We start from the raw sequence: 26376 nt of genomic DNA, 5'->3' as shown, positions 1-26376 counted from the left end.
GAATTTTGTTTAATTTACAGTACCTTTGAGTTGCAGGATGGGACTTTAGAGATGCCGCAGATGATGAGGTCACACTGGATGCAGATGATAATTCGTGGTTTTCTAATACTTGACTTTCTGCATGGAATTTCCGTCTTAGTGGTTTGGTGGGTGGCTGGTGAAGCAAGATTTCCTAAAGGCACAGTAAAACAGCCTTAATGCATTACTAATATATCTTGTGATGATAATGTAGATTGTTATATCGCAAATTAAATATGTGTTTAAGAAAAATATTGATATGAGATCTCAAGTTTTTACATTGCTCAGAAGAGTAGGATGGATGAGTCTACTTTGAAATATTTGCAACTCAATGGCCTTTTTAACAACTAGACTGAATATTTGGTATAAGATAAAGCTATATTTTCATACACAAAAGTAGTACAACATACATTCAGACAAATTTCAACTCATTGTGACCATCATGAACCATCAATTGAGCAAATGTCGAGGGTTCTGAACTAAATTTCATTTTCTGAAAAATGGTTCGCCCTAAATTCCTCTACTGCGCACAAGTCTAATGACAATTGCAGTTGGTGATTTAACTCTACTGTATCTTACAAAGTTATAGAAATCTACTTCACTGCCAGGTCCTCAAATATGGAAACACACCAATAGTAGTCCTATACATAAAGTTATATATAATAAAACTAACCATCAATAAAAGAATGTAAGATTGCTAAAAATATAGTAGCAGTTCATATACAGTTGCAAGAAAAAGTATGTGAACCCTTTGGAATGATATGGATTACTGCACAAATTGGTCATAAAATGTGATCTGATCATCATCTAAGTCACAACAATAGACAATTCCCAGATTTTACTAGTAACATGACGTAAAGTCATGATTTTATTAAAGACACGGAGGCTCATATTATGCATAACTCTTTCTTTATTTCCTCAGCAGCAAAGATAGAGGAATATAAATATTATCAAATTGAAAGAAAAAACTGTATAGGTACACAGGCAACCAATAACATAACAGAGGAAGTGGCTATATAATGCCTGTGTCTCCCACAATCCCCCTCTTTCTTGCAAAAACCGAAGACCAGGTAAGACGAATGATATCCCACTTGGCCAGAACAGGAAACAGAAGCACTCCAATAACTTCAAGCTAAAAGAGAGAGAGAAATATGGTAATAACCAAACTCAAAACTGTGTGCTTACCAGTCAAAACTGTTGGTCATTCATAGAAACAGAACCGAAATCTGAAAATACAAAAAATATAGTTAGTATAAAAATAACATACACAGCATACGTAAGTAATCACCAAAAATGGACCAATATGCAACATACCTGAAGAGTGCAAAGCGCATCTCACTCGCAGACCCCACACCGGGAGGGTGGGAGGGAATAATACTCGCCTCCGTGTCTTTAATAAAATCATGACTTTACGTCATGTTACTAGAAAAATCTGGGAATTTTATTAAAGACACAGAGGCTCATATTATGCAAGTTCAAAGCTTTGCCACCACTTGAGATGCGATGTGTTCAATTGGTTTGAAATAGAAGTCCCGGAAGGTCGACTCTCGCGACCAATCAGCTGTGCGCATGATGTCCTCTAGACGGCAACCTACTGTAGATGCCTTCGAGGCCATGGCACCTCATACAGAATGAGGTGTAAAGATAGATGTGTCTATACCAGCCAGGGATAAAAGCCAACGAATCCAACGTGCCAGGGTCGGTGTCGAAACCGGCCGATGAGGTGCCTTAAAGGAGATGAAGAGAGGATGTCGATTTGACGAACGAAACGTTTGTGTAGCATCCAGGTAAGCCTTCAGACAATCCACTGGACAGAGTGCTGGGCACTCCGAGAATCTGGGATACATGAAGGATTTGGATGCTGACTTAGTCCTCCTAGATACGTTGAAAGCAACACCGTCAGGAGTAAACACAATGGCACCCTAGGCCAGGGCCCTGACATCGGAGACCCTCTTACAAGAGATCAAACAAAGTAGCATAACCAGCTTGGAGGACAACTGCTTGAGAGTCAATTCCTGGTTAGGGTACCAAGCCGACAGGAACTGCAACATAACGTTGACGTCCCAAAAGGCCGAAAAACGCGACCGAGGCGGACGGGCGAGGCGAATACCCTTAAGAAGGCGACATACAAAAGGATGCCTGCCGACGGGTAAACCGTCCAAACCACCGTGTCCGGCAGAGATAGCCGAGCGGAAAAGATTGATCGTTCTGTACGCCTTGCCCGTATCAAACAGGAACGTGAGGAACTCCAGGATCAAATGGAGAGGGGCAGATACGGGATCCATTGCCCGTTCCATGCACCAACCAGACCAAGACTTCCATGCAGCACGGTAAGCTGATCGCGTGCCCGGAGCCCAGGCATTATCGAGGAGCAAGAGAGTTGTCTGTGGAACGTCTGGGACAACCCAGCATCCCCTGAAAGGAACCATGCTACCAGGGGCAACTGATGACGTAACACCAGTTCATGTGGATCCAGAAGGAGGTCCTGGAAGTTCGGTAACAGATGTGGGAAGTCTATCGACAACTCCATCAGTCGAGGGAACCATGGTCGGGATCTCCACAGAGGGGTGATCAGAGCCAGACAACAATCATGACAAACCAATTTCGAGATTGTGCGAGCAATCATGTTGAATGGAGGAAAGGCATACAGGCGGCCCGGCGGCCATTCCTGAAGAAAAGTGTCCATCGCCACCGCCGCCGGGTTTGGCCTCCAACTGTAGAACTTCGGTAATTGAGTGTTCAGGCAAGATGCGAACAGGTCCATCTCGAATCGTCCCCACAAACTAGCCAGGCTTCGGAAGACTGAGGCGTGCAAGTGCCAGTCTCCCGAGTCTCTTAAATGTCTGGAATTCCAATCCGCTCCCGAATTGTCCAGACCCGGAATATGTTCCGCCGTCACCGAAACGTTGTTGAAAAGGCAGAACTGCCAAAAATCTTTTGCCAAGAGAGCCAACATCCTGGATTTGGTTCCTCCCAGGTGATTTATGTAGCGGACCGCAGATACGTTGTTCAACTTGAGGAGAACGCAACAGTTCGCCCGCCCAGGGGTAACGCTGCGAATCGCAAAAGCCCCCGCCAGGAGTTCTAGTTGATGTGCAACGACTTCTCCGTGTCAGACCATCTGCTTCCTGTGGAAACGTCGCCACAACGAGCACCCCAGCTGTGCAAGCTGGCATCGGATTCTATGACCACGTCCGGAATGGAACCGAAAATTGCCCTTCCATTCCAGGCTTCCATGTGCGCCAGCCACCACACCAGCTCGTCCCTGGATTCCTCGTCCAAACATATCCGTGACTCGTATGAGTGACCCGAACGGAGGTGCGACCCCTTGAGCCGCTGGAGGGCCCGGTAAGGCAATGGGCCCAGGAATATCGGCTGAATGGAGGACGCCAGCAGTCCGATGATCCTCGCCAACTGCCGTACCGACAAGTCTGAAGCTCGCAGAGCTCGTCGAAGCTCCTTCTGGTTGGCCTTCATCTTGGACTCTGGCAAGTACAGGAATTGCCGTATGGAATCCACCTGGAATCCCAGTTGATCAGAAAACCTAGGTTTTGCAAAAGGTTGACTGTCCAGTCCAAATGCAGTCTCAGGCATTCCACCGATTGGGACATGATCAAGATGTCGTCCAGGTAAATAATCAGGCGAACCCTCCGGGTACGGAGGTACGCCACCACCGGCTTCATTATCTTGGTGAAACACCAAGGGGCCGAGGAGAGACCGTCCGTGCCAGGTGAAGTGAAGGTAGTCCCTGAACTCCACCGCGATGGGAACCGTGAAGTACGCATCCTTCAGGTCTCAGATCTCTGAGACAATGAATGACTTCCATCTGAAAATGCTGGTAGCGCAGGAATGCGTTGAGAGGGCGGAGATTTATCACCGGACGGACCCCGCCCCCTTTCTTGGGCACTAGGAAGAGATTGCTCGTAAAGCCTGGGGCGGCGAACGGCAATTCTTCGATGGCGCCCTTCGAGAACATCTCCTCGACTTCTGTGGAGATCATCACATCCTGCTCCGGTGGAAGAGATAATTCCCTGGGGGTAGAAAATTGGACAGGCAGGGAAACAAACTCTAGCTGATAACCCTTTACGCATTGCATAACCCAAGCATCGGAGGTTATATCTGCCCACCTTAGGTAGGATAAAGCCAGCCTCCCCGCTACCCAAACTTGAGCGAGAGGGGAAGAAAGGGTACTCACCGTAAGGGCGTCTGCCCGAAGCGCCTCCACGGGGGTATCTGGAGCCCCACGATCTCCCTCTTGCCGGAAAGAAGGGAGGCGTTTTTGGATCTTGGAATCCTCGGGAGGGAAAAAAGGAACCTCTGGTGGCACGGAATGAGCTTCGGAAACCACGGCCGGGTGGACGGTTCCTGCTACGCCCGGCCACTCCGAAAACCTTGGGCGCGAACACGCGCTTACTGTTTGCATGCGCCTTGTGAATTGCTGTAAAGGTCTTGACATAAGATCCCATGTCCTTCACGAAGGATGTGCCGAACAACATCCCCTCATCAGCCGAATCAGGCTCCGCCACGGTCATAGCAGCCAATTTAGGGTCTATCTTTAGGAGAATCGCTTTGCGTCTCTCGGAAGACATAGCCGTATTAGCGTTTCCTAGAAGGCAGCCCGCTGGACCCACCCAATGGCCACATCGACGTCCAAAACAGAGTCCCCAGTTCTAGCGGCGTCAAGAAGCACGTACAGCTTTGACAGGGGGCCCAGCGTATCTAGGATTTTGTCCTGGCATCCCTTCAGGGAGTGGTCAAGACCCTTCTTAGGCTTCCAGCCCGACATATTTAGAAATTGGGCAATCTGGGGATCAATGTCCGGGGTCTTACAGGCAGCGCCAGGGAGGGAAGGCCTCGGGCACTCGGCGCGCAACTTATTGCGGCCTTCTTTGGAGAGAGGTGTGCGTATCCGTTTAGCTACATATTGGGCGATATAGTCCGGAGGGACCCATTCAGCAGACCGTGGGTGACGGAGGTCGAACAGGGGGTTACCCTGTGGGTCAAAAAGCGCCTTACTATCCCCAGCGGGGCCAGGCACCTTCCCTCGGGGGTTGGCAGAGGACCCAGAAGGGGTGATACCCATAGTGGGTAAGTCATCGCCCGACTCACCCTCAATAAAGGAGTCATACTCCATAACATCAGAATCATCTTCCACACTCCGGTCGGTATCCGACCCATCATCCAGGGCTCTAGCCTGTTTCCATAATCTAGCCTTTTTAGCCCGGCCAGGGGCTCTTGTGCGCGTGGGGGGCGCGCTATCTGCGACTGCCAGAGGCGTGTCAGTCATGGCAGGTAAAACCTGCATCGAGGAGTGGGAGCCGATATGTCGAGACTTCGCCTTCGCCTTACGGGCACCCGGCACAATCTGGGCAGGGGAAGGGGACCCCACACCCAGGGGGGCAGGGGTAGCCATGGAAGGCAAAATCATAGAGTGTAGTGACTGGGAAAAGGAAGATGAAACAGCCCCCATGGCTGAGGCAATAGCCTTTTGTATGGAGGAAGCCATAGTGGCCTCTAATAAGGCTTGGAATTCCTGAGAGGCCATAGCACTCTCAGGGTTATCCACTTGAAAATCCCCAGAGGGGTCAGTAGGCCCATCTTCCCTATCCTGCATAATGGCAGCAATCACAATAGGAAAGCAGCACTAAGTGGCACTGAGAAAAAGGAGCACTAAACAAAAGGGTTGAGTAACCCACAGCAAAACAGAAAAGGGACCTGATCGTTGGTGTAGCAGGGCGAACCCAGAGGAACAGAGACTGACCGCACGGCAGGCTGGTGGGCGATGTGAAGTACCGCCCAAAATGGCCGCCGCACGTGGCAGAGTGTGCTTGCGGACAGGCTCCCGGCGGGGGAAGTGGCGCGTGCACCCACCCGCACGGGCAGCCCGCGAGAGGGACACGAGTGAACCCAGCCGCAGCCGCGAGGCAGAAAAAGGACCGTGCGGCAGAGGGTAGCACTGGGAATACAGACAGGGTCGGGTGGGGGGGGAAAGAGAGAGCCCGCGGTCGCGGGCAAAAACCCCAGAGAGCACCCCAGTACACCAACGATGTAGGGACAAAGTACAGTAAAGTACCAAGACAATTAAGTACAGTAATAGGTAAAAAATAAGCAAAATAACAAGAATTACAATAAAATATCACAAGTAAAATGCAATGAGTGAGAGAGCATAAACAGGATACTTAGCTGTCTGAGGAAGCAGCAAAGAAAGAGGGGGATTGTGGGAGACACAGGCATTATATAGCCACTTCCTCTGTTATGTTATTGGTTGCCTGTGTACCTATACAGTTTTTTCTTTCAATTTGATAATATTTATATTCCTCTATCTTTGCTGCTGAGGAAATAAAGAAAGAGTTATGCATAATATGAGCCTCCGTGTCTTTAATAAAATCACAGTCTGCTTAAACTAATAACACACAAATAATGAAATGTTGCCATGTTTTTATTGAACACACCATGTAAACATTCACAGTGCAGGTGGAAAAAGTATTTGAACCCTTGGATTTAATAACTGGTTGAACCTCCTTTGGCAGCAATAACTTCAACCAAACGTTTCCTGTAGTGTGCAGATCAGACGTGCACAACGGTCAGGAGTAATTCTTGACCATTCCTCTTTACAGAACTGTTTCAGTTCAGCAATATTATTGGGATGACTGGTGTGAATTGCTTTCTTGAGGTCATGCCACAGCATCTCAATCGGGTTGAGGTCAGGACTCTGACTGGGCCACTTCAGAAGGCGTATTTTCTTCTGTTTAAGCCATTCTGTTGTTGATTTACTTCTATGCTTTGGGTCATTGTCCTGTTGCAACACCCATCTTCTGCTGAACTTCAGCTGGTAGACAGATGGCCTTAAGTTCCCCTGCAAAATGTATTGATAAACTTGGGAAACTTCGATGATAGCAATCCGTCCAGGCCCTGACGCAGCAAAGCAGCCCCAAACCATGATGCCCCCACCACCATACTTCACAGTTGGGATGAGGTTTTGATGTTGGTGTGCTGTTCCTCTTTTTCGCCACACATAGTGTTGTGTGTTTCTTCCAAACAACTCAACTTTGGTTTCATCTGTCCAGAGAATATTTTGCCAGTACTGCTGTGGAACATCCAGGTGCTCTTGTGCAAACTGTAAACGTGCAGCAATGTTTTGTTTGGACAGCAGTGGCTTTCTCTGTGGTATCCTCCCATGAAATCCATTCTTGTTTTACGTATTGTAGATTCGCTAACAAGGATGTTAGCATTTGTCAGCTACTTTTGTAAATCTTTAGCTGACACTCTAGGATTCTTCTTCACCTCATTGAGCAGTCTGCGCTGTGCTCTTGCAGTCATCTTTACAGGACGGCCACTCCTAGGGAGAGTAGCAGCAGTGCTGAACTTTCTCCATTTATAGACAATTTGTCTTACCGTGGACTGATGAACAGAAAGGCTTTTGGAGATACTTTTATAACCCTTTCCAGCTTTATGCAAGTCAATAATTCTTAATCGTTGGTCTTCTGAGAGCTCTTTTGTGCGAGGCATCATTCACATCAGGCAATGCTTCATGTGAAAAGCAAACCCAGAACTGGTCTGTGTTTTTTATAGGGCAGCTGTAACCAACACCTCCAATCTCATCTCATTGATTGGACTCCAGTTGGCTGACATCTCACTCCAATTAGCTCTTGGAGATGTCATTAGTCTAGGGGTTCACATACTTTTTTTCCACCTGCACTGTGAATTGACATGGTGTGTTCAATAAAAACATGGCAACATGTCATTCTTTGTGTGTTATTAGTTTAAGCAGACTGTGATTGTCTATTGTTGTGACTTAGATGATCAGATCACATTTTATGACCAATTTGTGCAGAAACCCATATCGTTCCAAAGGGTTCACATACTTTTTCTTGCAACTGTATGTCATTGCTTGCTTTCACTTTGATTTCTTGCAATAGTTTGTGTTCTCGAACAAAAAAAAAAATAAATAAAGAAACATAACACATAAAAAAAAAAAGTAGTAAAACATAAGTAGTACAACTGAGGAATATAGAAAATAAAAGATAGGCAAAATATGAAACACAAAATGTCAACACCAAACTATTTCATGCTACAAATATCACAATTTTAACAATGGTAATTCTGGTTTTATAAATGCTCAATTTCTTGCTAACATTTTTTTTTCTTAAAGCAACAGGTCAGCTGTTCAGCACTGTTTAGATAACTGGATATAACTGGACCTTACATGCAACCCAATCTTTTTTCCCGTTCTGGTACATCTCTTTCTCTGAATAGTACACATGAATGTCTAATAAAGCTCCACAGCAATTTCAACTGCAGCACATTGAATTATCTTTAATAATAACAATAAAATAGCACATTAATTCACTGGGGAGTGGTTTAGTTACCCAGTTGTTGTTAAGGCCTAAGCAATTAATTGTAGACTGTATTTCTAGCTTTTATGGCACAAGTCCTACTTTGTGTTTGGCAGGTAAGTCAACCACTTAGGGCATCAGCAATTAACACATTTTTACCTTAATAATAGCATATTGTAAATTATTTTTTCTGAAGTTTTCACAACATGCAGTGAAACATCTTTTGGGCCAGACTTGGATTTCCCAGTAAGCACACTAGGTATCTGTCTATCAGCACATCTTTAATAGATGCTCAGCAAGTGTCTGCTCTATTACTTTCAATGTGGTGCTATCTGCAGCTACAATGCTTGTCACTTCTACAAGAGATATTATTATTATTATTTATAAAGTGCCAACAAATTCCTTAGTGCTGTACAATAGGTGGACTAAAAGACATGTATTTCAAATAAGACGAGCTGGGCGCACAGGAACAGAGAGGGTGTTGAGGGCCCTGCTCAAACGAACTTACATTGTAGAGGGAGTGGGGTAAAGTGGCACAATGACGTGCGTGCATCATCACCTTTACGTCGTGCACATTACGACGTCATGTGACCTGAATCTACCATTCACAGCCAAGTATTTAAAGATCTTTTACCAGTTCTTCTGTTCCCTGTCATGTTTTCCACTTGTGTTTATCAATCTGGGTTATCAAATATTCATCTTGTTTTTCCTACTGGTATATTGACTTTGGCTTGTTCTTGACTATTCCGTATTCTGGTATCCTTGACCTTTTGGCTTGTATTCTCATTCTTGTCAATTTCTGTGTCCCTGACCTCAACTTGTTCCTGACTATTTTTTTTTTTTTCATGTTAAATTTAGCCATTCTAACACTCAGTAATACGTTTCTTTGGCTTTTAACAAATGAAAATAAAGATTTATATATATATACGTTTCTTTGGCTTTTGCTGTTTATTTCTTTTATTTTCCTTCATTCTGTGTGTTAGGTCATACGATATCCTGACACACAATTGGTAAGGGCCGAATGTATTTCATGCACAAGAAAAGTAGGCTGCTAGAATGGTGGAGGGTGACACAGTTGCAGGAGAATATATTCTTAGAATGGAGCATCTGTGCCACTGCTGCCTCCAAAACTCTTTATCTACTCAATCTGCACTCAATCATAGAGTCAGTGCCCCGAGTAAAGAGCCGCCAGTGAATCTTTTGTTTTATTAATTATCCTGAGTGGAAGTTATCTGATGCCCACTCCCCAGAAATAGTCATTTTTCTACATGGACAGAAATGTTCTCTTTCCGGACTCTCCTCACTTGCGACAAGTTAACAGCATTCAGACAGAGTATTTTTGGTGCTTTCAGTCCACTTTCCATGATATTAATGAATAATTAATGACTACACATTGCATTATGTTAGCTATACCTTCCTCAAGATCCATTGTACTATGCTGCAAGACAATGTTGATTAGCTATAAATAATATTTGTTATAGTTAGTTTTTTTAAATTGTTGCTTTATATTTCCAATCCAATTCTAACAATTTGTGAAAACCACTTAATGTAAAACTAATATCCCTATCTTGGTCTCCTAACCCTCAATTTTATAGAAATCCTCTCTCTCATTGGAAAAGTTATTTCCATACAAATATTTAGAAGTATCTACACCAAGAGCATGATTCTTCAAGATGTTCAAGCACATCCTCAAATCTTTTCCTCATAAATCTATCTGGGAATGTTGTCTACTCCTCAGAGGTACCACTGAAAAATTAGATTCTGTACCTTATGTCCATCTTGTCCCAAGTAATTTAGGTGACTATAGTGTTCCTTTAACAAATCTGAATACTGGGTAACATTATATATCCATTCTTAATACCGTATATACTCGAGTATAAGCAGAGTTTTTCAGCACATTTTTTGTGCTGAAAAACCCCAACTCGGCTTATACTCGAGTCACTGTCTGTATTATGGCAATTTACATTGCCATAATACAGACTGGGGGCTGGCAGCGAGCGCTTACTTCTCCTGCAGCTCCTGTCAGCTCCCTTCTCCTCCGCGCCGGTCCGTTCAGCACCTCGGTCAGCTCCCAGTGTAAGTCTCGCGAGAGCCGCGGGGTCATAGTGCGGCTCTCGCGAGACTTACAATGTGAGCTGACAGAAGAGCTGCACGGACCGGCGCGGAGGAGAAGGGAGCTGACAGGAGCTGCAAGAGAGGTAAGTAAACTCTCAGCCAGCCCCCCTCCCTCCCCACTGAACTACCAATGCCACTGGACCACCAGGGAAGGAGAGCCCCCCTCCCTGCCATGTATCAAGCAAGGAGGGGGGACGAAAAAAATAAATATAAATAAAATAATAAAATAAAATAATATTTATAAAATAAAAATAATAATAAAAAAAAATATTAAAATAATAATTTAAAAATAAATAAAAGACCAAAACAATGATTTAAATAATAATTAATAAAAACAATAATCAAAATGCCGACCCCCCACCAACACATACACAAACACACACTGCATCACACACACTCACACTACATTCATATACACACTGCGCACACACACTGCGCACACACACTGCACACACACACTGCACACACACACTGCACTCATACACACACACACTGCACTCACACACACACACTGCACTCACACACACACACTGCACTCACACACACACACTGCACTCATACACACACTGCATTCATACACACACTGCACTCATACACACACTGCACTCATACACACACTCTGCACTCATACACACACACTGCACTCATACACACACACTGCACTCATGCACACACTGCACTCACACACACACTGCATTCACACACACTGCACTCACACACACACACTGCACTCATACACACACTGCACTCATACACACACTGCACTCATACACACACACACTGCATTCATACACTGCACTCATACACACACACTGCATTCATACGCACACACTGCATTCATACACACACACTGCATTCATTATATACACACACTGTAAATAAATATTCAATTAACATTTTTTTTAGGATCTAATTTTATTTAGAAATTTACCAGTAGCTGCTGCATTTCCCACCCTAGTCTTATACTCGAGTCAATAAGTTTTCCCAGTTTTTTGGGGTAAAATTAGGGGCCTCGGCTTATATTCGGGTAGGTTTATACTCGAGTATATACGGTACTTTAATCAGCCTCTTTTAAATGGGAGTTTTCAAACTAACTGTTAAACTAGTTTGTTTACACACCTGGCTGATTAAATATCTGCACTTTTCTCTCAAAAGCTCTTATTACTGATTACTTTAGCAGTAAAACTGAATTATAATTTTCTCTAATAAAAACACAAAGAGTTGAAATAGAGGGCAGATGCCACTTTCTAATTCAATTGCAAAAAAAAGCAATAACAAACAAATCTTACTTCTAAACTCATTAGAGCGCTATAATACAGACTGCACATTACTGATAAAGGAATAGCCTGTTTCTCTAAATGTGCTTTAGACAATGCTGTAGAAAATGTTGATGCTCTATAAATAATAATAATCAATCAGGTTGTGGAATCCCCAATCGCTGCACACCACACCTTGGTTTTTAGTACCAATACTGGTGACAACTTACACGCTCTTGTCTCTCTCAATCACACTTGGGCTATGCCTTTCCTAACCTTCAGGCCTTCTCCCCAGCTACTGAACAGGAGGTGGCTGCACTGCTCCTTTCCTCTCTCCTCTTGTCTTGTGCTGTCCTTAATGCATGTCTTAAACTGTTCTATTTACTTTGAAATTGTCCCCAATTCCCTTAAACTTGCTGCTGTCATACCTGTCCTACATCTCTTGATCCAGCTTCCCCTTTTTACTACCTTCCAATATCTCTGCTCCCTTTCTCCTCAGAGCTTCTCGAATTACTTGTCTTTACCCATCTGGCATCATTCTCAATTCCAATTCTCTCCTCGATCCTTTTCAATTTGGCTTCTGCCCTCTCCATTCCATGGAGACTGCGCTCGACTAACTCCAAAGCCTCCTACTCCATGGTAATGCTTCTATACCTCTCTCCTGCCTTTGACACAGACAATCAGGTCCTCCTCCTTTAAAAACTTCAATCCATTGGTCTCTGTGACACTGTCATCTAATGGTTTATGTTATATCTCTCCCAATGCTCATTCAGTGTCTCTTTTTCTAATGACATCTCTGTAACGGATCACCTAGCACCCTGACTGGGTACCTCCGTTGAAGGATGCTCCTAGCGCTTCCTGAGGGCTCCAAGCACTCCAGCCGACACCATAACCACCGTGGACTCCTTCAGAGAGCAGGACAGGAACAAGCTCTTACAAGAGCTTAGTAGTGATTTAGCAAGGGAGTATGACAAGCATAGCAATCCCTTGTAGCAGATTCCCCCAATAAGAGACACTCCAAATTGCGGGTGAAGTAGAACTGAAACTTTAAATCAAACTCTGCTTTTATGCACATTTTACACACATAGTACTGCCCACAGGGTTTTGCAGAACAACCAATCAATACGTACAATACACTCAGACACTCCCACACAAAATCCTCCCCTCTGCCTGTGATATAATTACTGAACACAATGGTCTAACTTAATTATCACAGGCAGGAAAATACACAGGTTTACACAATATTCATAACTCTAAAAGTATACATAACATTCACATAAAACTTACATTTTCAGAATCAGCATACTCCAAATACACACATACGTCAAAATCATACAAATTGGTCCAGTGGGTCAAAAGTTAGATCAACGTCCTTTGTGACCAAATGAAGCATGGCTTTTCTACCCAAAACCAGTTCCACAGAGTCTTCTATCCTGGAGATAATTGAGAAGTAATCAAATTATCTCCAAGGACAGAGGCAAAACTCCATTAGCCACATGGTAGCAAAATACAATAAAATACATAAAAATATATAACTGTGCAGCCAGGGCCGGCCTTAGGGGTGTGCGAGCTGTGCGGCCGCACAGGGCGCCATGGAACAGGGGGCGCCCTGTGGCCGACACAGCTCACACATGGCCGGTGTCAGGGGACCTAAAGCAGGTACCCGGGTGGAAGATTAATTATTCTCCACCCGGGTCTATTAAAAAAATAAATAAAAAAATTGCGACAGAGGGGGCGGGCTTACCGAGCAGCAGGGGCGGGGCTTATCGTGAGGTGGGGCTAATACCTCCCGAAGCCCCTGCAGCACAGGAAGAGGAAAGGAGACCCTGGTTACCCATCAGCCAACTGCATCCACTGGAAAGAGGTAAGTGTGTGTGTGTGACTGTGTGTGTATAACTGTCTGTGTGTGTGTGTGTGTGTGGTGTGTGTGACTGTCTGTCTGACTGTCTGTGGATGTGACTGCCTGTGTGTGTGTGTGTGTGAGACTGCCTGTGTGTGTGACTGCCTGCCTGCCTGTGTGTGTCTGTCTGTGTGTAACTGTGTCTGTGTGTGTGTGACTGTCTGTCTGTGTGACTGCCTGTGTGTGTGTATAACTGTCTGTGTGTGACTCTAATTGTGTGTGTAGCTGTGCCATTGTGTGTGCCTGTGCCTGTATGTGTGACTGCCTTTAACTGTGTGTGTGTGTGTGTGTACATGCCTGTAACCAAGTGAGTGAGCATCTGTCAAGGCCGCACTTTGACTGACAGATGCTCACTCACTGACAGACACACACTCTCATATACACTGACAAACAATGACATACACACACACTATTACTTGGACAAACACTGACAGATGCACACTCACTGACAGACCCACACACTCACTGAAAGATGCACTCCCCCACTGACCGACACATACACACTCACTTACTACGGGGCGCCGGATCCCTGTCCCCGGTGCGCCTCCTCATGCTGCGCCGCCTGAGCGCTTTAGCAAGCCCCAGGCGGCGCAGCACTGCGGTGTGAGGGCGGCCAGGTTTGAGTGACCGGCAGGAGGGAAGCGCAGAGCGCTCCCTCCTGCCGGTCTCCATGTAGCGTGGCCGGGCAGCGCGGAACGGGGACAGGAACCTTTGTTTCCTGTACCCGGCCGCCGGCGGAATGACAGGAAGTGCTCACTCAGTGAGCATTTCCTGTCATTCCGCCGGCGGCCGGGTACAGGAAACAATGGTTCCTGCCCCGCGTTCCGCGCCGCCCGGCCACGCTACATGGGCAGGAGGGGAGGGTAAGGACCACTAAGGGGGGGGGGGGGTGCTGTGCTAAGGACTACTAAGGGGGGGGGTGTTAAGGACCACTAAGGGAGGGAGGGAGGGAGGGTATAAGGACCACTAAGGGAGGGGGGGTATAAGGACCACTAAGGGAGGGGGGGGTGTATAAGGACCACTAAGGGAGGGGGGGAGGGTATAAGGACCACTAAGGGGGGGGGTATAAGGACCACTAAGGGAGGGGGGGGTATAAGGACCACTAAGGGAGGGGGGGAGGGTATAAGGACCACTAAGGGAGGGGGGGAGGGTATAAGGACCACTAAGGGAGGGGGGGGTATAAGGACCACTAAGGGAGGGGGGGTATAAGGACCACTAAGGGAGGGGGGGGTATAAGGACCACTAAGGGAGGGGGGTATAAGGACCACTAAGGGAGGGGGGGTATAAGGACCACTAAGGGAGGGGGGAGGGTATAAGGACCACTAAGGGAGGGGGGGTATAAGGACCACTAAGGGAGGGGGGTATAAGGACCACTAAGGGAGGGGGGGTATAAGGACCACTAAGGGAGGGGGGGAGGGTATAAGGACCACTAAGGGGGGGGGGTATAAGGACCACTAAGGGAGGGGGGGGTATAAGGACCACTAAGGGAGGGGGGGGTATAAGGACCACTAAGGGAGGGGGGGTATAAGGACCACTAAGGGAGGGGGGGAGGGTATAAGGACCACTAAGGGAGGGGGGGGTATAAGGACCACTAAGGGAGGGGGGGTATAAGGACCACTAAGGGGGGGGGGTATAAGGACCACTAGGGGGGGGGGTATAAGGACCACTAGGGGTGGGTATAAGGACCACTAAGGGAGGGAGGGGGTATAAGGACCACTAAGGGAGGGGGGGAGGGTATAAGGACCACTAAGGGAGGGGGGGAGGGTATAAGGACCACTAAGGGAGGGGGGGTATAAGGACCACTAAGGGAGGGGGGGTATAAGGACCACTAGGGGATGGGGGGGTATAAGGACCACTAGGGGAGGGGGGGTATAAGGACCACTAGGGGAGGGGGGGTATAAGGACCACTAGGGGAGGGATGGGGGGGTATAAGGACCACTAGGGGAGGGATGGTTGGGATAAGGAGCACTATGGGAGGAGGGGGATAAGGAGCACTATGGGAGGGGGGGGGATAAGGAGCACTATGGGAGGGGGGGATAAGGAGCACTATAGGAGGGAGGGGGGGATAAGGACCCTATCCTACCCCACAAACCCTCTCTTTTACACTACACACATACACAATGCATCCCCCCCCCCACACACACAGAAACAAACAATGCATTCCTACTCACACACAGACACACCCGAAACACACAATTCATCCCTTACGTTCTCTTACATAATTAATGCACCCCTTACAGACACACACTGCATTCAATTACATACACAGAAACAAACCTTGCACCCCTTACACACACACACACACACACAGAAACATACAATGCATTCCTTACAAGCAAAAACACACTACATCCCCTATAAACACACTACATCCCTTAAACAAATTGCACACATAAAACATCCCCAACTCACGGATGGGCCATGTAGGTGGATTTATGGGTGGGCATTGTAGGCGTATGCCCCCTGGGGGCCCAGACCTTGAGCTGTGTAAGGGGCCCTAAAAAATGGAGCTGCTTCCTGTTCGTTAATTGTTGTGAGCACTGTTAAAAACAGTCTCTAGAGAGCCTCTTCTACACCAGACCTGTGGAGCCAGACTGAGCCCATCATCAGCCTCTTGTCCTCATCTGGTGGTAAGTAGGCAATCCAATATATTATTAGTGGCACTAATCTCTAATTTACCTCACATTAAATGGATACCATAATGTAGTGGTTCTGGTGTCTATAGCCTGTGCCTGTAGGCTTTCTAATGTAAACACACTGTCTTTTCAGATAAGACACTTTGTGAAGACTGGCGTTGGCCCATATGGCAGAGCATATGGGCGGGGCATTGTGATGTCACATGGTGGGCTGGACATATGGGGGGGCGGCAAAATTTTTTTGCCTAGGGCGGCAAAAATCCTTGCACCGGCCCTGCCTGCATCTGCCGCTTTCTTACAGAAGATGCTGCTAAAGAGTATGTTAATGCTCTAGTAATCTCTGATTGATTACTGTAATTCTCTCCTAATTGGTGTCCCAGAAACCGTACTGCTCCGCTACAGACTGTAATGAATGGTGCCCCCAGACTGATTTTGCTTTCTTGCCACTTCTCTCACATCTCACCCCTTTGTCAATCTTTACATTGACTTCTGGTACCCTGTAGGAGTCAATAAAACTTTATTACAACTGTAACCAACAAAATATTACCTCTCTAATTCATGGGTGTGCCCTTTTTTTCAATCTCTCTGCTCTGCTGGTGATCTTCTCCTGTCCACTGCTTACACCCTCACTGCTAACTAGCACTTGCAGAACTTTTTGTGGGTGGCTACCTTCAACTGGAACAATCTTCCTACCATCAGATTCTCCCCTAGGCTTCAATCTCTTAAAAAATCCCTCAAAACTCATATCTTCAGAGAATCTTACAGCTTCTCAGAGTAACTTCTATTTCACAAACCTGTCTCTAGCTCACTCTTAAACGGCCACTCTCAACTCTCACCTTCAAGTTCTGCTACTTTTCCACCTTGATGCTTGGTTGCTATCCCCCACTCACACAGGTTGTAAGATTGCTTAAAGGGACACTATAGTCACCTGAACAACTTCAGCTTAATGAGGTTGTTCAGGTGAGTGCTACAGCTACCCGGAGCCTTTTTCTTGTAAGCACTGTATTTTCTGAGAAAATGCAGTGTTTACATTGGAAGCTTGGAACACCTCTTGTTGCAGTCAATCAGACGGCCACCAGAGGGACTTCCGAGTTCAGAGGCCCTAAAAAGGCCTCTCGTCCGATGCATTCTGGGTGAATGCATCAGACGGGCTATCAGCACACAAAGCACTGTGAACGCGCTTTGTGTGCTGATAGCCTGTCAGCACTGCTGCGGGCGTGGCTTCAGCTGACAGCTTCAGCTTCAGCTGACAGCTGAAGCCCGAACCCACAGGGAGCTGACTGTCCACAATAGTGGTTGAAGGGGGGGGGGGGGGGGGGAGACCTACTCTCCTTCCCCCCCCCCGGCCCCCACCGCTGTGCGGCGGGTGGGGGCCCTAAAATTATCAATAAGGGGGGGGACCTACTGTCCCCCCCCCCGGCCCCCACCCCTGTGCGGCGGGTGGGGGCCCTGAAATTATCAATAAGGGGGACCTACTGTCCCCCCCCCCCGGCCCCCACCCCTGTGCGGCGGGTGGGGGCCCTAAAATTAAAATTATCAATAAGGGCCCCCACCCCTGAGCGGTGGGTGGGGGCCCTAAAATTATCGATAAGGGGGGGGCCTACTGTCCCCCCCGGCCCCCACCCCTGTGCGGCGGGTGGGGGCCCTAAAATTATCAATAAGGGGGGGACCTACTGTCCCCCCCCGGCCCCCACCCCTGTGCGGCGGGTGGGGGCCCTAAAATTATCAATAAGGGGGGGGACCTACTGTCCCCCCCCGGCCCCCACCCCTGTGCGGCGGGTGGGGGCCCTAAAATTATCAATAAGGGGGGGACCTATTGTCCCCCCCCGGCCCCCACCCCTGAGCGGTGGGTGGGGGCCCTAAAATGATCAATAAGGGGGGGACCTACTGTCCCCCCCGGCCCCCACCCCTGAGCGGTGGGTGGGGGCCCTAAATACAAAGGGGGGGGGACCCTAGTTAACCCTCCCCCCCCCAAAAAAAAATTATCTCCCTACCTACCCCCCTCACCCTAAAAATAATGAGGGGGGGAACATTAACTAAAAACCTGTAAAAAAAATAAAAAAATAAAAAGAGATAAAAAAAACTTACCATTCGATGTTTTCTTTCTTCTAAAATCTTCTTTCTTCAGCCCAAAAAAGGCCAAATAAAAATCCATAATAACCGACGCAATTAAAAAAAAAAAAAAAAAAAACCGAGCGCAAAAAAAATAATCCATCTTCACCCATGGAGGGCTCCGCGCAGACTGAGCTCCGCAGGGTGGGCAAGGCTTATAAAGCCTTGCCCCGCCCTGCAATTAGGCTAAGAACACTCTGATTGGTGGGTTTAAACCAATCAGAGTGCTCTTTGTCATTTTACAAGCGTGGGAAAGTTCTTTGGAATTTTCCCACGCTTGTAAAATGACACAGAGCACTGTGATTGGATGGATTTCAAGCCATCCAATCACAGTGCTCTGTGTCATTTTACAAGCGTGGGAAAGTTCTTTGGAATTTTCCCACGCTTGTAAAATGACACAGAGCACTGTGATTGGATGGATTTCAAGCCATCCAATCACAGTGCTCTGTGTCATTTTACAAGCGTGGGAAAGTTCTTTGGAATTTTCCCACGCTTGTAAAATGACACAGAGCACTGTGATTGGATGGCTTGAAATCCATCCAATCACAGTGCTCTGTGTCATTTTACAAGCGTGGGAAAATTCCAAAGAACTTTCCCACGCTTGTAAAATGACACAGAGCACTGTGATTGGATGGCTTGAAATCCATCCAATCACAGTGCTCTGTGTCATTTTACAAGCGTGGGAAAATTCCAAAAAACTTTCCCACGCTTGTAAAATGACAAAGAGCACTCTGATTGGCTCAAACCCACCAATCAGAGTGTTCTTAGCCTAATTGCAGGGCGGGGCAAGGCTTTATAAGCCTTCCCCACCCTGCGGAGCTCAGTCTGCGCGGAGCCCTCCATGGGTGAAGATGGATTATTTTTTTTTGCGCTCGGTTTTTTTTTTTTTTTTTTTAATTGCGTCGGTTATTATGGATTTTTATTTGGCCTTTTTTGGGGCTGAAGAAAGAAGATTTTAGAAGAAAGAAAACATCGAATGGTAAGTTGATTTTATCTCATTTTTTCTTTTTTACAGGTAGTTAGTTAATGGTCCCCCCTCATTATTTTTAGGGTGAGGGGGGTAGGTAGGGAGATATTTTTTTTTTGGGGGGGGGGGGGTTAACTAGGGTCCCCCCCCTTTGTATTTAGGGCCCCCACCCACCGCTCAGGGGTGGGGGCCGGGGGGGACAGTAGGTCCCCCCTTATTGATCATTTTAGGGCCCCCACCCACCGCTCAGGGGTGGGGGCCGGGGGGGACAATAGGTCCCCCCCTTATTGATAATTGTAGGGCCCCCACCCGCCGCTCAGGGGTGGGGGCCGGGGGGGGGGACAGTAGGTCCCCCCCCTCATTGATAATTTTAGGGCCCCCACCCGCCGCACAGGGGTGGGGGCCGGGGGGGGACAGTAGGTCCCCCCCTTATTGATAATTTTAGGGCCCCCACCCGCCGCTCAGGGGTGGGGGCCGGGGGGGGCAGTAGGTCCCCCCCCCTCATTGATAATTTTAGGGCCCCCACCCGCCGCACAGGGGTGGGGGCCGGGGGGGGACAGTAGGTCCCCCCCCTTATTGATAATTTTAGGGCCCCCACCCGCCGCTCAGGGGTGGGGGCCGGGGGGGGCAGTAGGTCCCCCCCCTCATTGATCATTTTAGGGCCCCCACCCGCCGCACAGGGGTGGGGGCCGGGGGGGGACAGTAGGTCCCCCCCCTTATTGATAATTTTAGAAAGCGAACTGAGCTGTCAGTCAGACAGCTCAGCTCGCGAACGCGCATTCCGCGCACATGCGCGGTAAAGCGCTCAGGTTCTTCATAGGGCGGCATTCAATGCCGCTCTATGAAGAACGCGATTGGTCCAGCGCGAAGCAGTCCCATTGGGCCCCGCGATTTCGTCATTTTGACGAAAAAGGGGGCGCGGCCTAGCGGGGAGCTCGGCGCTGGAACGGAGGTAAGTTTTTAATATAAAAACACCGATTTTTTTTTTTTAATTAATGAAAGTTCATATAAAAGCAAGAAGGAAGGCTGGGGGACCTGTCTTTCTTGCTTTTATATGGTGACTATAGAGTCCCTTTAAGCAGGTTCCTTTAACATTTTGTAACTGTCTCATTTATTGTTGTTTCTCCCTTTATAATATTGTAAAGCGCTGAGGAATAATTGGAGCTATGTAAATGCCAATAATGATAATAATAATAATAAAAAAGGCAGACAATTCATCAGAAGTAATAATTATGCAAGCCCTATGTACATTAATGCATAGGAGAGTGAATGCATGGTTGATACAACCTGTTATTAGATGAACTATTAAAAAAAAAATAAAAAAAAAAATACTCTCTCTAGCCTTGCCAAATTATTTAATAGGCGATCCCTGAATTCAGGGAGGGCAGTTTCCCTAATGGCAATGCACAATGACAACACAGGGAGATTTTACAAATAACAGATGGTAATGGTGGAGGTCTGTGTACAGTGGTCCAACAATTGCTAATATTTGTGCAAACGAAAAAGGGTAGTACTAGCGCTAATTTTAAAGATGAAGAAAACGGATGAGCAGCTGTAACACCAAATTCTTATCTTTAGAATAGATCTAGTGGTAGAGACTTTTCCGACTTTTTATATATCCAGTTGAAGAAGCTGCTACAGCGAAACGCGTCCTGGAGCTTGGAGAAGATCGGTCTTTATTGATTTGGACTTTTTATATGCCTATTCAGTGTTTTTATATTGTTATATATAGTTTTATGTAAATAAAATACATTTATATATTTTTATAACACTGCTGGCATCGTTCCTGCTCTTTTAAAGAAGGCGTGTGGTCCTTAACCACATATACCCTTGATCAGAGCTAATATTTGTTTTGACTACATCACCGCTAGAAGTGACAAGTTAACAGAGGGAAAAGTAAAATCAATTGACCTTGCCACTCATCAATATGAATATGACCAGGTACTGCCCTATAAAATACCATAACCACATGGGTAAACAGTAAAACACATTTTTACTGCCTACTCTACTCTTCTTCTACTGAATAATGTAAATAACCGCCCTTTCATTTTTCAGCCCCTCAATATAGCTATATGTGCAGCTAGTCTACAATTCAAGTATCTTCCTATCAAGCTACCACCAAACATTTACTCAAGAAGAATGCCACTTTGCTTACAACAGGTTCCCATTCCTCTACTAATGACAGAGGGAAAATTCCCAAGTTATCATAGGTCTCCAGGGTAACAATCACGTATACATAATGTCCATTATACTGCTTCACTTTATGAATACCTCAAAAAATTTACACAGGCATTATCTGACTTGGATCCTGCAGATAATAACGGTCAAAAACAAAACCATAAAAAAAATTCAAAAAAGATTTAGAAATGGTGCAGTAACTCTAGACTTGTAATGAGGTATTTGAAGAATCTAAATTATCCTTGAAATGTGAAATGATGTCCAAAGATCACACATTTCTCATGCACACTGGGCAAATAACAACCTACTTCACGTGTGAGGAACCTGATCAGTGTCATAAATATCATCTCCTGGGGACAATGCATCAAATGGTCATAGCCCTTTGAAATCAAATATAGTGTTATGGTGTTAAATTACTTTTACTTGTCAATACCAATACACAGAAGGCACACTTTGCTCCACTGTGAAAAATGTACTATATAACATCTTACAAAAATAGGTCACAATGGCTGAAATCAATACTCCGACCAAATAATGTAGACGTCACTGCAGTATGTCTTATACTTTAACAGTGCATTTACTCTTCAAAGTGGTTCTTGCATTTCCTTAATACTCATTAAGTACAATTTTCCATCTAGTTCACTATTCTTCTACTACTTTATGCTACAGATTGCCCCCCTCTGCAATTTTATATCAGATGTCCCATTACTGTAGGGAAAAATAAGCATGGCTGATCTGATCATCATTTAATGTAGGATTGGAGCCCTGCCTGATCACTTAATATATATTTTAAACATCTAATTATTACCAAAAGATTGGTGCAAATTAGAAATATTGTATTCCATTTATTGTATGCTGTTCACAGCCTGTATTATCTCAAGCAATAGGCTAGTATTAAGCAGCACCTTAGGAGTGTCCTCCAATCCAAATCCAGGTGAATGTGTAAAAGAAAGAAAGAAAGACAAAGTTCAAAATATAGTGTAGTATGTTGAAGTTCAGGATAATTGAATAAAAAGTAATGCACTTACAGTTTTTAGGGTGCTGATATTTAGCTCCAAATGTATGGTACAATCTCTGCCTGTGGATATACTTGATGTCTTGATCCAATGGGGGAACTCTGTTTATGTTTTATACCACCCAGAGTTCCCCAATTGGATCACTTAAGTGTTTGCTCCAACGCTTTTTGTGGCGAAACCAACCTCGCCACTGTCCACTGGAGAAGCCTGGTTGCCCGCCTCCTACCTGCTGACTATGGCCCCTGGTAAACTTGTACTTTTGGAATGCAATAGTTGGGCATGTTGTATTGTATTATGCTGCTACTGGCCCTTTAAGAACCATCTGGGGACATACTGTGGAGTTACTGGGTGGCCACCATTTCATGTATCAGAGGCACATGGTGAGAACAATGGATGAAGCACATGGTGAGAACAATGGATGGCGGCCATTTTAACTCACAGACACTGTTGTGACTTTTCTACACGGTGCCATCTCGCCGGTATTTGGTGCACAAAGACATCATGCAGTAGTTTTAAACTATACAACAGGGGACACATTATACAGTAATTATTCTTTATATAATCTGTATATGTTCTGTGGAATCTGCATTAAACTGTATCTTCCAAACTACTGAACGGATCTGGGTGAATTGTTGCATGTTTTGGGGTCCCTGTGATGTGTTTTATAAAACTGTATTCCTCTGTCTGTGATAATGAGATTACCCATTGTGTTCAGTAATAATATTACAGGCAGAGGGGAGGATTTTGTGTGGGAGTGTCTGTGTGTATTTTACGGATTGATTGGTTGTTTTGTAAAACCCTGTGGGCTGTACTAGGTTTGTGGATTGGGAATAAAAGAGACTGTATGTGCCAGTACAGTTAGATTCTGCTTGACCCTCAAAACGAAGTGTCGTCTCGTTATTGGGGGAATTGGATTGTATGCTGACTGCCAGGAGTGTAAACCTTTCGTATGGTTTTTCCTGTTCGGCTGTTTCCAGGTTCGTGTAGTTTGCAATTCGGGAGATTGGTGCTTACACTAGCTGCCTGTGTATCTGGAAAGGGGGATATCGCCTAAACTGTTTTTTATCCTCTTGTGGGCGAAACAGTGCGTTACACTTTTATTTACTGAGCTGGACTGCTCATCGGCTCTGATTTACTGGCAGCATCCCCAAGGAGAAGGTGCAGGAGAAATGGCCACTCTTCTGCTGCCCGGAACGTCCAGACATATTCGCAAGTGCCCCTGCATCCCCCTTCTTGAACCCTTGGAGTTCACTTCAAATGGTGGATAGTTACCTAAGCTCTACATCTCAGCGGTGATGGCAAGTGAGGCCTGCCCTTCTCCTTCTTCATGGGTGGCAGTCAGCACAAGCAGACTGGATGACATATTTGAAGACTTCCTGCCATGGCAACTTCATACGTAATGAAGTTAAACCTATGCATTTCAAACGGCTGATGACAATACTTTAAAATCTGGTCCTGTGGTTTACTAGTCTCCATAACCCCGTATTCCAATTGGGGGTTTTAATGACTTCTTCTATAATATGGGGTTGTGTTGCCTATTCTACAGAGTGGACTATGTTATTTATTAAAACTGTTGCTACATTGTGTTTTACTATTATATACACTGCATTCCCTTTATGCTGATTGTATATGTATGCACTATTGCATCATTTTATGATATTTTTGCTATTACCTTTGTCATTAGAGCTTTTCTAATTGAACATTTTTATTGTGTTTTTGTGTAGCTGCTAACTTGAATAAAATATTCCACTAATATTATAATTATTAACTAATTTTGAACTGTCAGGTGCAAAGGGCAGAGCGTGTAACAATTACTGACACGGAGCTAAGACGGAGATGTCCAGTTGTAGAATAAAGAGTTGTGCATTTTTTAATTTAATTTAATTTTTCACACATCACAAATACATATTTGTTAAAAAGAGGGATAAATAAAGCGCTAGAGCCTCAAACATTAACTAATGTTCTGAACAATGTAATCGAAAGAGCCTGACTTGTCAAAATGTCAAACGTAGCTCATTTATAAGATGTCATCTTCTGTACCTAGTGTCAAACAAGCCTCCACATGTTAAGCATTCATTGTAAGTAATATCATTGAAAATGGTTAAATAATAAAAATGTTCTTGACTCCACAAACCTTACTCTGAATTTTGTCCCACCCTGTATAATTAAAGAGAGTCAATATGTACAGAGTTGTCACATTATAAAGTATCAGAGACAACTACTTGATAAATGGGGAGTTTGATATTTTGCCCTTGTTGGCAGCACACTAAAGGAACATTTTGTCCCAATATGAGGTACACTAAAGTTTGCTACAGTTTTGCATTTTTAGATTATTTCTTAACAGGATGTGGATGTGCAGGACTGTGTCTAATATGTCCTGAATTTACAGACATTTTAAAGAATGGATGGCCTTTATAAGGCTTGCAGTCCACAGGAGCTGAAATATTACCTCCTCCCCAAAACATACTCATGAACTTTAAAATGTAGGTAATACATGCTCACAAAAAGCAAGCCACTCATCTTACTTTTTTGGCAGGGCTGCTCTCTTCTGTCTGCGGCAGGATTTTATTTGTCTGTGGATGTAATTCAAGCTCTGCTACGCGCTCAGTCTGTAAAAATAAATCAGATTTTTTGCTACAAACAGAAAATGACTAGCAGGCACTTTCAATTAAAGGTGTGACAGAAAATTTCACATAGACAAAACATGATATGGCAAGGATGATCATCTGCTCCACAGCTTTCTTACACTACTACTATAACTACAGCACATTCTAAAAAACAAACAAACAGAAAAAAATGTAAATACAACAGATCACCGTAAGCAGATGTCTCTCTCTGCACAATAGCTTTTATAAGATTAATAGATGAACATATCTCAGGAACATAGAACATAAAGTGGTTAGAAAAACACTCTAGTACAGTGGTTACCAAACCAGTCCTCAAGGCACGCCTACCAGACCAGAATTTAACGATTATCCTGTTGTGTCAAGGTGTTTTTAGAAAGAAAAAAAAAACACACCTTGACACAACTGGGTAATTCTTAAATCCTAGACTGGTAGGTATGCCTTGAGCAACATGTTTGGAAACCACCATTCTAGGATATGGACAGGGATAATGCATTAAAAATAGACAAAATGAAGAAAAAAAAATGATATTCAAAGTTTCATCTGCTTCTGCTAATTTTCTGGAAGCATGATCAGAAAGTAGATCCCTCTTAGACAAGGAACAAATTCCATATTCCACTAATTAGAAGCCTATCATTCTAGACCATGTTGGCATTATTCTCTCATAAATCAGCGTTCAGCAGCGGAGAGAGGGTCAGCTTAAAGCTGCAACTCCACTCATTATTATTAATATTTTATTATTTATATAGCGCTATCAGATTCCGTAGCGCTGTACAATGGGTGGCCTAACAGACATGTAATTGTAACCAGACAACTGGACGTACAGGAACAGAGAAGTTGAGGGCCCTGCTCAATAAGCTTACATTCTAGAGGGTATTGGATTAGTAGAACTGCTCAATAAACTTTCAGCAGTGTGCAGAGATCTTTCAAGTCACCAAATCTGCATACAAGCAGACTTGTACAGAATGCACCTGGTTTGCCTGTGAAAGTCACATTCTAAAGTTGGATGGATCTTGAAAGATTTTTCATCTGCAAGGAGAGAGGAACCAGGGTACTCGGTGTACCATAACATATGTATTGAATGTATTACTACGGGCTTAATGTGACCTGATAATGCATCAGCAAAAAAAAAAACCAAAAAACTAATGTCATAAAATCCCTGAAACATAATCACATTGCGGGCAAGTGATAATGAAATTAACCTGGGACACATATACT

General features: G+C 45.1%; 1 protein-coding gene across 2 annotated transcripts in view; it reads right to left on the bottom strand.

Moving 5' to 3' along the window:
* REPS2 (RALBP1 associated Eps domain containing 2) overlaps window positions 1–26376 on the bottom strand; it is a 272569-nt gene that overhangs the window by 26804 nt on the left and 219389 nt on the right. For both annotated transcript variants that reach the window (XM_063456831.1, XM_063456839.1), the window contains exons 16-17: window positions 25060–25143; window positions 24–172 (exon numbers count right to left, since the gene is read on the bottom strand). In XM_063456831.1, the coding sequence (XP_063312901.1) occupies window positions 24–172; window positions 25060–25143 (233 nt within the window). The remainder of the gene's footprint in view (window positions 1–23; window positions 173–25059; window positions 25144–26376) is intronic.

This window comes from Pelobates fuscus, chromosome 1 (genome assembly GCF_036172605.1).
Source record: "Pelobates fuscus isolate aPelFus1 chromosome 1, aPelFus1.pri, whole genome shotgun sequence".
Classification (NCBI taxonomy): Eukaryota; Metazoa; Chordata; class Amphibia; order Anura; family Pelobatidae; genus Pelobates; species Pelobates fuscus.
This window is presented reverse-complemented; position numbering and strand designations above follow the sequence as displayed.